At 32.1% G+C, this 11811-nt stretch overlaps 1 protein-coding gene across 4 annotated transcripts in view; it reads left to right on the top strand.

The window, feature by feature from the left end:
- Positions 1-9340: 9340 nt before the first annotated feature.
- Positions 9341-11811, top strand: part of LOC129941726 (homeobox protein Nkx-2.1) — a 108755-nt gene continuing 106284 nt past the window's right edge. Inside the window, exons 1-2 of one of the 4 annotated variants that reach the window (XM_056050427.1) lie at positions 9341-9443; positions 10580-10953. Coding sequence is in view for 1 of the 4 variants with exons in the window: in XM_056050431.1 (XP_055906406.1) it covers positions 10940-10953 (14 nt within the window). In the remaining 3 variants the exon portion in view is untranslated. Of the gene's footprint in view, positions 10954-11811 lie in introns of all 4 variants that reach the window. The other 3 variants (XM_056050431.1, XM_056050426.1, XM_056050429.1) reach the window with 3 other exon arrangements.

The following is an 11811-nucleotide window of genomic DNA, read 5'->3' as shown; positions in this document are numbered from 1 at the left end:
ACGGAGTCTATTATTACTATCGCTTTATCAGTCTCCTTGCTCGTACTTTGATCTTAAGGAAGTCAACAAAACTAAAACATTTTAGAGAGAAAAATGTTTGGTTCTTGAAGTTAAGTAAATAGGTGCTTTTGAGTAATATAGGTAAAACAAATTAAGGTAAACAAATAAGTTGCGAAGAAACGTTTGTGTGGCACTCGCAAATTACACGTCTCAGAATCTCTTTTATCTTCAAATCTCAAGAGATTTAAAGCTTGTATATCAATAGATATGATCCGTTTATTATGTTTTTCAATAAGCCATTAGTTTAACAAAAGTATCACTTTTCATGTTTTTGGGACATTTATATTATTGAAATTCGTGTTTAAATATTAGTTCTAGAGCATCCAAAGCAAATTCACTTCAAAAGTAGATTTATTTATTTTTTAAAATCTTTTAAGATCTTTTGTATTCAATAGAAAACCAATTTTGAAATAAATAAAATGCACGACTGGGTCGCTAGAACCTGGTAATTTCTTCCAAAAAGTCTTTTTCCTATAGGTATTTTAAGATTTAGAAATGTGCCTACAAAGTAAGTTTTTCTCAAAAATTTAAGTAACATTTTATTTTTCAAAAAATTTAGATTAACTAATTTTTTTTTTCGAAAATCAATTTAAATTTCAAATTTTATCTTAAAAATAGTTTTGGTAAGCACTAAATAAAGAGCTTATACATGTACCTTTTACATTTAAATTTCGACAAACAAATTTAATATTTTTCTTAAAATAAAAAATACATTTTTGATCATAAAAAATCATCATCAATTTGAAAATTTGACCATCGAAAAGAGCTTGCATTGAAAGACAAGATTATTGAAATCTGTTGATTAAGTTTTTTAGAAAAAAAAAAAACAAAATAATGAGACGTATCCTTCTGAAGCAATACCAAAATATGTTTTTCTTGTAAAAAAAAGACAAATTAAGACAAAAATTAGAGAAAGTTCTAAAAAAATATATCGGTTCATTTCTGGAAAAAATCGAGTTTTCGAATTTACACAATTTGTATGAGGACTGCTGCTATTTTTAGTAACAAGCTAAGCGGCTTAGTTTCAATCGGCACAGTGGTTTAGCCTTTAGGTGCCAGGACAGACAGATAGACGGGTGGAATGGGGGACCCACTTTTTTGACTTTTCTAACATCGTAATGTCATGTTTGATCTGACATTTGTTACGAATGCAATACTTGCCATACAAAGAGTTCCTATGTATCGCAAGTAAAAATCACTTCAATGTTCACTCTTTATGTCCATGCAAAAACTGAGATGGAATTGAAGGCTAGTTTCAGGAATTTAAAGGGAACTTTATATAAATTGATATCTTCAAGGTTTCTTCTTAAAATACCGAATATTTGCTGTTTTTCTTGGAAAAAAATTTTATGAAAATAATTTAAAGCATTACTTCAGTTACAAACATTTTTTATGTTATTGACAGCGAACCACTTTTTGGTAAATGTCATTAAATTACCAACAAATCTTTACTTATACAACCTAACTGCATAAACCCTATGGCTCATATGACCCCCCCTGGATCGTCCATTGGTCAAAAATTGATGAATTTGTGCTTAGTTTTTGGAATATATTATGTTCTTGGTCCAGCTCTCAGTTAAAAGTGGTATACTTTTTGCAACAAAATTTAGAAGTAAAATACCAATTTTGTTTTCATATTCAAAAAATAAATAATTCAAAATATAACAGGGGTCATATTCATTAACTCAATAGAATTAGTTTTGAATTGAAGGGAATTCCTACAAAATACAAACAAATTATTTCCCAGAGGGTGTCATGACCCCTACGAACCCCCCTCTGGATCCACGATTGCTGATAACCTGCCTAGCTCCATTTTAGCCTTCTTATTTCATTTTTGACATCAATAATTCCAGCTCTATTGCCTACGTCTTCATTTAGTACCTTTTGAATTGGTCGTAATATGTTTAGAATTTTCCTTTCCATTTTGGTCTGATATATCCTTATCAAGTTATTTTACTGTCAAGCAGATTGTTGGTACCTAGTCCTTAAGTAAGGCTTGGTAGAAAAGCAAAGTCGAAGATATATTTCATTGTGTCTGCACTTGTCCAATTGTAAAATATGTTTAAGGCTCCAGAATTGTTTCCAGCTATTTGTGATGCGTCTGTCAATTTCTTTATTTTCTTGATAAATGATTTTAGCTCTCCCAAATATATATGTAATTTTGTACGTATACTATAGTCTTTTTCGATGATTTGTCATGATTTGTTTATTTGAAGTTCATAATTTTTAAGCAAGTTTTTTAGTTCCGTCAAAATACGCTGAATGTGTGAAGCTTTTATAGAATTAAGAACTATATTATTAAATTGTTAAGAACTTGTCCACATATTTGTATTCCATATTTTGTCTTCGAGTTAGTTTATTGGATAATATCTTCCAGGACTGAACTAAAAGGTGGAACGTTTTTAATAGTTTGTACTATATTTGGGTTTAGTTTAAGTTCATTGCATTTTTCTCTAAGGTGTTGATTCACTGTCTTTAATTAATCTGTTGGAAAGAACCCTTCTCTAAATCCAGCTTGTTCTCTAGTTTGATTTGATTATTATTAAAGTCTTCTTAAATCGCCCTGCTAAGCGTTTTGGAGGGCAGCTTGTAAATTGTCGTAATGTTACTTATTGGTCTATAGTTATTGATATCGTCCTTCGTTGTTTCTTTCCGTTGTTTAAGGATTTGTTTTATTTGTACTATTTAAAAAGTTAAAATGATGAAATAAATGTAGAAAGAATTTATCTGTGACTAATACTTTTTAATTAAAAAAAATGCATAGGATAAAATATGTACATGGATTTAAAGGCATGTAATTACGAAATTTTTTATTATTGGAAGTTAATTGTTGCTTTTTCGAAAACTATTAGCGTATAGGTACTTTACCATCATAAAACAAAAATGTCCAACAATTAATTGCAATTATTTCCCTTGCCACATAACTGCTTAAATTTTTAAGCTAAAATTTATTTAGCTTTGGTGGATAAAATTTAAAGTTGACAAAAAAATTTTCAACTTGAATTACTCCAAACCGAAATCTCCAGGGTAAAGTTCTCCAAAGAAAAAATCCCCATTGATTGAACAGAAATAGAACTCTTTTTATTCTAAAATAAATAAGAAACTTAATATATTTGATTTGATATTAAAGAGATTATAGTTTTTAAAAATTATCACAAATTTGACAAATAAAAAAAAAACTATTTTTACCAGTGCAATCGCGGTTATCATATATATTAAGGTTACAGAAAAGTATATCACTAGGCAATGACTTTTTCTTTGTTACGACAAAAATCATAAGCCAAGGAAACTTTAGCAATCAATGATAATAAAATTAAATCAACGCAAAATATCGTAGCTTAATAAATTTTTTGCGTTTATTAATGAAAAATATATTGTAAGCGTAGCTGGTAATTGGTAAAATTAATTATTTTGCGATTTATTTCATGTAATTTTTTGCTTTGGGGATAATGTCAAGTTTGATTTTTTTTTCTCTTGGAGATTTTGTATACGGCTGCCAAAATCAACACTAGTTCATTGATTCTGTATTTTGTTCATTAAGTCATGTATAGAAATCAAAATTTGTTTCAGATGTTATTTAAATAAGCAGCTGGCAATCTGCCTTCCTACCGAGACCTTAGTTATATAAAATATGTATTTATTAACTTTTGTGTTATGGTTATATCTATATATATAAAAATCAATGCCACTTTTCGTTGTAATGTTATAACTCAACAATGCCTTTACCGATTTGGACAATTTTGGTCTTGAATTATTCGTAAAAGTCCAGAAAAGGTTTGTACGTATAGAAAATTTAAAAAAATCTTGAAAAAGTGTAAAATCAACATCTTTCTATGCTCCCATATACAAACAATTTGAACTAATACTTAAAGAAATCCCGATTTATTTTTTTACAACGAAGCTGTAATGATAAATTGAAGATATGTGTCTAACTATTGTAAATAAAGCATTATCACAATTGGATATGACCGCACCAAATCGTGAGATACATAATTTTTTTGATCGTGAATTGCAAAGTGAGCAGGAATGATTTACGTTTATTTGTACAATCGAATATAACCAAATTGAATCCTTAACAAGAATATGTGTATGACACAATCATACAAGCCGTTTCCAATAATACAGGTGGATTATATTTCTTGGATGCACCTGGTGGTACAGGCAAAACTTTCTTTGTATCATTGATTTTAGCGACTCTTCAATCGGAACAGAAAATTGCATTGGCACTTGCATCTTCGGGAATTGCTGCTACATTATTAGAAGGTGAATGTACGGGTGATTAAAACTCCAACTTGCAATATTTCGAGAAATCCTGCAATGGAAAAAGTTCTGCTATAACTTCAATTATTTTATGGGATGAGTGTACAATGGCGAATAAAAAAAAAAAATAGAAGCATTTAATCGAACAATCAGGGGACTTCCGTTAAAAATTGCCTGTCATTCCTCGATCAACTCCTATTGATAAAATAAACGCCTGTTTCAAGTCATCAGTTCTGTGGAGATATGTACGAAAATTGACATTGAACATTAATATGCGTATTCACCTACATAATAATGCAACTGCCCATGAGTTATCAAAACAATTGTTAGAAATTGCTGATGGCAAAATATCAATCGACAGTACGGATTGATCACTTTATCAAACAATTTTTGCACAATTGCGTAATCTATAGATGAGTTGATTGTATGTGTTTTTAAGAATATTCTTCAGAATTAGAGAAATCATGATTGGTTGAGAGAACGACTCATTTTAGCACCGAAAAACATTCATATCAATGCCATTAATTTTCAGATTCAAACAAAACTGATAGGTGTAGTCCCGACACATGAAACAGTTGACAGTGTTATAAATCAAGATGAGGCAATGAATTATCCAATTGAATTTTTAAATTCATTGGAACCGGCTGGTATACCACCGCATTGCTGGAATCTAAAAATTGGTTCTTTGATTATATTATTATTATTTGATTGAAGCTACAATCTAAACTGGTAAATCAAAAGGAGAAGTGTGTTTGATACCGCACATCCCTATGATTCCAAGTGACATGAAATTTGAATTCAAAAGATTGCAATATCCTGTGCGTTTATCATTTGCGATGTTCATAAATAAGACCCAAGGGCAAACACTTCACCTTTGTGGTGTCAATTTGAAGGAATCATGTTTTTCACATGGCCCACTTTATGTTGCCTATTCCAGAGTCCGTACCCCCAACTGTTTATTTATTCATGCTCAAAATGGAAAAACTAAAAATATTGTTTATCCAACTGTTTTAGACAAACCCACCAAAGTAAGAGTACCCAATTCTTTTTTTATTTTTTAGTTCTTACTCTTTGCTGATAAATATAATATAAACAATATATCACTTGGATCATTTGAACTTTTAAATATAGGTAGCAATTTGAAATATTTTTTTTTTTGAATATATTAACTTAATAATAATTTTGTTGTATTACTATGCCTCATACGTAGCGAAGCACGTACCGAGCCGCTAGTTTTATATAAAGGTATAAAGGATAAGAAACATGTATATGTTTAAAAATACATATACACAAATGACTTGCTTTCACGATATACAAAATAGTTTGACTTTGACTTCAAATCTAAACTTAACTTTTGTATGCATTATGCATGTATAAGTTTGTATGCCTTATTTCATAGTTGCCGTTGTCGATCACTATGAAAATACTAGAAATAATTATTTTGAATGCGTTCCAAACCGCTAGACCAAAGACATAAGGTCATATTCATAATTCCTTGATAAGTTCTGATTTTGTCTTTGCTAAATTAAACTTCAGTTTATGTTATTCATAGACAATTTAAACCCATTTTAAAACTTAAAATAAACACGACGGAACCTATGTTTAAGCTGTTTCTAAATGTGTTGAATGTCAAAAATAAACAAACTGATTGAGTAAATTAAGTTATGAGACATTTTATTTGAAAATTTAAAATCAAAAATTAAAATGTCAAAAGACTTAAGCATATATCAATATTTTAATATTTTGCTGGATGTTGGAATGCTACCAACTAAGAAAAAATGAAATCTCTACTTAGCCCGATCGGACCTATTTGAAATAGATGAAGACGATTTGTATCGATTCGAGAAAAAAAACTGTCAAGTTTATGATTGACCTTCTAAACAATATGCACAGATCGAAATTCAATGAAATGTTTGCTAATATCTGCCTCCTTCCAAGTCTTAAAACCACTAGCCCAACTTCATAAAATTTCTCAAATATATGTTAAATTTAGAATTTGAGTTGAAAATACATTTTTTACTATTTCTGTTTTTTTTTTTCTTTTGAACAATAATAGATATTAATTTAACTTATTCTGATATTTACGGGGGGGGTTGGTTTTGCAATAAATTGATAAGTATGCATGCTGTTTATGACAAGTTCCGCAGTATTGCTGGAACCAAATGTCCTTGATGTTTAGTTGATTAGTTTTTGGAAACAAAATAATCAGTCAGCATTGCTCTGGACCCGTTCGTCAAACACCGTACTTCCAGGCCTTTATTTATTTTGAATGAAATAAGGATCAATGATGCTACCATCCTGTAAATCACACCAAATAGGTAGTCAATTTTATTGCATACAATGAATTTAAATTGTGAAATATTCGACATTTGCATTTCTAGATTCTAATTTGCCAATTGTGAGAGTTAAAGACGCTTCCGGCTATTTTATTGAAGGTAGGTACATATGTATGTATATTAAGAAATAAATAAGCACAAATCAGTCCACCTAGTTATATTGTTCTTGGATGTAATAAAAGCCTATAAGTGAACTCCCGTCCCGCTTGAAGTCTTTCGACTTCAAGCAATGAACCTCTACCTAAGATCGTACCTATTTAATTTTCATTTTCAAATCAAAAACGCAGCAAAGAAAAATACGGACAAACTAAAACTTTAAACAATAAAAACAACAATCAAGGGTAAAATGAATGTAGGTATCTAAACATAAAAACTTCTGAAACACTATAACAATATTTCCCAAATTAAAAAAAAAGGAAACAAAATTTAACAAAGTCAAAACTCTATAGGTACATGATGCATGATGAAGAGCCAGGCGCTTATGTCACATTGCATTTTCCATTTGCTTACTCATATTTCCGTACGATAAAAAGGTGCTTGCTATAAGCTACTCGTATATACATATATAAACCTTCCTATATCAACCTTATGTCTTGATGGTTTTGGTACATCTACCTACCAAGTCCTTACCTAGCTTTATAACATCAAACTCTCTCTCTCTTCATTTTTTATACGAATTTTATTTGGTGTCTTTAGTGCCACTAGAAATTTTGTTAAGTACCCCCTTCAATTTTATAGCTCTAGATAGGTAGGTAGATAGAAAGATTCATATGTAGCTGTAGAGTCCAAAAAAACACAACTCATCTCGCATCATCATCATCTGCTACTTTCGCCTCTCCCTTGTTATGGTAGGTATATTTCAGTTTCAAATCGCACATCCTATAGAGCTAGAGCCCAGTGTCCTGCCACATCGTATGTATATCTAACACATCATCATAGGTACATACCTATCTATCTAACAAAACAAACCTATCTACAAAATGTATCTATGCATACCTATCTACCTACATATAAAAGTTACCTACGCATCAAAATGAAAAACGAAATATTGCAACAACAGTCAAAATCAAAACAACAAAGGAGCAAAGAAATAATAATAAAAAGAAATTCCATCTCAAATCTAATTTGAAAAATATATTGCACACTTTAAAGCACCTCACACAATATACAAAAATAATAAAAAAAAGATGGGACAACCAAAATAAGTAAAAAAAAAAGAACGGGTCCAGAACTCTCCAGAGATAAAGGTGTGTGGCCCATTGGGTTGACGCCTTTTGAAAATTACCTTTTCATTGATTTCGGGCCTCTTCTCCTTCTATATAGATCTCACTCGTACTCAATTGAGCGCCCATTTAATCGCCCCTCTCGCCATTTCGTTCATACGTTCACCATACAAACTATAATATGAACGACAACGACACGACGACGACGATGAAACGGTTCTCTTCTATGGCCATTGTGTTTGACACTCACTAGCCTCTTCTAAAAGTACACGCTTGAGTGCGATGACAAGTTTTCATAAAATATCCTACAAACATACATTCAAACATATGTACATACACACAATCATACACATACAATCAAACAAGCAACCAGCAGTAGCAGAGGCAAAGAAAAAGTATCTATGAGGATGGGAAGATACGGTGTACCGGGAGCGGTGGCGATACACTCGACGACAACGACGATATGGATGACGAACGAAACGAAAACGAATACACTCCTGACGGAAGGCTCCTCGGCTCATTCAAGCCCACATAAGTGGGATGGTACTTTTCGGTTCCCATTATTCTCCAACACACACTCTTGTTCACTGTGTGTGATGGCTGATGGAGGGTAAAGCGCAAGCAAACCGGGGGACGTGGGGGGAAAAGATGATGTTGATGAAACGCAAGCGAGTAAAGTGATAAGGGGGCGGATGGTGCTGTCGGCGCGGCGTAGCACGTCACGGCACGATACGGCAATCACATAAAACAACGGTATCCACTGAATTGTGAAACAAACGGAATACCTCATCGAACCGTTACCGCATACACTCAAAAACGGCCAGATACAAATGTATCTTCTCTACACTCTATACACTCTACTACTCAATGCATATGCAATGGTGGAATTCGCCGCTCTCTCTCTTTGTCTCTTAGCACTGTAGAAATTGTTGTTGTCTTTTGGTCTCAGTTTCGTACTACTTGGTGCCGTTTTTGGAGCCCAAACCGAAAATGTTATTCCGGACGGACTCACCCCTTCGATATCACATCACACATTCGCAAGAAGTGCCCACCATCAGGCCCACCCAGACCCACCTCTCCTTTTGCTGCAACCATTATTGTTTTTTCCTAGCTGTAAACTCCCTTCTTCTCCCTCTCACTCAAGTCTTTCGCCATAAACCACCATCTAGTACAATCAGCTTAGAGTGCCATCTCCCTCTGTTAACTAGAGGGTTGCTTTTTTGAAATACAATTGGCAGTTCACGGTGTTATTCAAATGCAACTGTGTGTGAGGCATTGCCATGCAACAACAACACGTCGCATTTATTGTTGGAAGCTGTGTGGTTCTGTTTTGTGTAGTGTGTATAGAGTGTGTTGTTGTTGTTGTTCCTTTCTTGTTGTAAAAGTACTAGCACTAAGGTAGGTATGGAAAAGTTTTATTCGAGGGCTATCCAGAAGCCATCTGAGAAGCACTCGTCAGTACTGTTCAGACCTCTTATTTCATTTGACGGAATCGTGTCGAGTGGATATTCATAATAAATTTACTGAGAGTTGAAGCTGAATTTTATTGTTGTTTCAGTGTTGTGTATGTTGTTTTTGTTTTATTGCATTCTTATTCGGGTTTGATCTGCTTCTTCTGGTATCTGGTTCTTTTGGGACCTTACATCGTTCTTCGTTCGTTTGTTCGTTGGTTCATTTCCGTTTGTCGTTGGATGGTTTTTTGGTTGATTTTCATTTTTGTTTTCTGTTTGACGGTTCTTCTGGGTAATTTGACGTGCCGCCATTTGTAATAGCCATCAACCTATCAGCCACTAATGTCAATCGTTGACATCCACATCATCGTGTGGTGTAGTAGATACTTCTTGTTCTATAATATTATAGTCAAGACGCTTTCGTCGTGATCGTCTTTTGATTGAAGAAGAACAAGAGATAACAATCATCATCATCGTCATCTTGAGCTTAACTTAATATAACAACCTACTTATGTCGTGGTTGTTCTTTTTTCTAACTGTCGTTGTCGTATCGATCATCTTTGTGTCATCCTCATTATCCTCGATGTTACCAAACTTAAAAAAGTTGCAAAATAATTAATATACTAATTTTAGAACAGTAAACAAAATTACTCACTAAAAAGATACAAAAAAAAAACAGTGCAACGAATCTCCCGTGTGATTCATCTAGTCCTTTTGATAACTGATAACTTTGTGGGTATAGGATTTTATTTTTGGTGTCCTCTGTGGCGTGAAGAACTCCATTCCGTTCCACAACTAGGTACTTATACGTCGCTCTGTGGATACCTTTATGTAACTCGGCTCGGTTGATTCTATATGTTGATGTATGTGATGTGTATTATTCCTTCTCTCTCGCTTTGAATGGGAAAAAGGAAGTTGGATTGCCCACGAAGTGCAACGGTACTTTAAGCCACACTTGACGCCCGCCATCATAGACAAAAAGCCCTTCTGTGTCTGTTTGAAATTCTAGTACTTTTTCCATGTAATATAGTAGGTATACCGTTATACTTTACTACCAACTTAGGGTTTTTTTTTACTGTTGTGTATTTTTCAATTGAATTGCCGTCGCGCCGCGCGTAACACTTTTCTATTGTGTGATGTGCATTGCACCATATCACCTATAATGTTGGATTATAAGAGAGTGATTAACCTATAGATAGTAGAAAAATCATCAAATAATATACTTACCGTTATTTTGTATTGTTTCAAGTGTACCTACTTTTTTAACTGTATCTATGCTGTAAGAATAAAATATATATGTTTATTTTGAGTGCAATTGACATAATTTTAAAAGGATATCCAAACAAATATCAACGTATAAGTGGCAATTTTTCAATTATACTGAAAAACGAAAGTGCATCAATTATAATTTTTGTAAAAAAATAAACAAAATAATTGAAGTGAAAATTAAAGAATAATTAAAAAGAAAAAAATCTTAAACACACACAACAAAATAAAAAAACAGTCATTTTCAAAATTAACTTATTCGAGTTTGATTTTGAAACAAAGCAATAAACATTTTATCTTCGGGTCTTAAAAGCAAAATAAACGTTCTTCAATTGGATAAACTATGCTCTGTTATAGGTAAATATTTTGTTTCAATCATTTATAAATATTTATACATATGTTACCTTGATGTTTAAAGATTTAAATACTTAAAATTTAAAACTGTGTTCTAATAAGTTGCAAAAGTAAAAATATAAACTTTAAGCAAAAACCTACTAATTTCGTCGTCGTTCTTTGAAAACTCCCTAAGTCCATTTTCCGCAAAAAAGATATAAATACACCAAGTTCATGCAAATGACAAAGTTTATATTTTCTCAAAACTTCCTAAGCTCTACGATGCACTATTTTTTTTTTATTATAAATTAAAACTCCCAAAATCTATTAATTTGAATATTGAATTCAAGCTTTAAATGCAAATATCTCAAAAATGGACTAAGGGAGTTTTAATAGAACGGCGACGATTTGATAATTTAGAAAAGCCGACGGCATATCTTTGTTCTTTCTTTATGTTACATTTTTACATGACTTTAAATATGAATCTTGAAAACCAAAGTTTATGGGAATTAGAGTAGATTTTGGGAACATCTTTTCTGTATTTTGTAACTTTAAGTAAGTTAAAAAGTTCATAAAAGTGACCAAACAGAGCCTGACAACAGTCCCTTGTACTTGGCTAAAAATGAATTGTGTAAAACTCAAGACACTCATTTAAAATTATGTAAATCAGTATTTTGACAAAAAAAAAATTTGGAGTTAGTGTCAAAACCATATGAAAGGATTATACATACTTCCAAAATATTAAAAACTAGTTGGGAGTTTGTTCAAACATATTTTTAAAAAGCTTCTTTTAACCAATATTCTACTTGCAATTTAGAGGTTTTTAGGAAACTTTCTTTAAACCTAATTGGGTTGTAAAATTGATAATTTAGAATGTTAAAG

This window comes from Eupeodes corollae, chromosome 1 (genome assembly GCF_945859685.1).
Source record: "Eupeodes corollae chromosome 1, idEupCoro1.1, whole genome shotgun sequence".
Lineage (NCBI taxonomy): Eukaryota > Metazoa > Arthropoda > Insecta > Diptera > Syrphidae > Eupeodes > Eupeodes corollae.
Note: the sequence above shows the minus strand (reverse complement) of the source record. Positions and strands in the feature narration are given on the sequence as shown.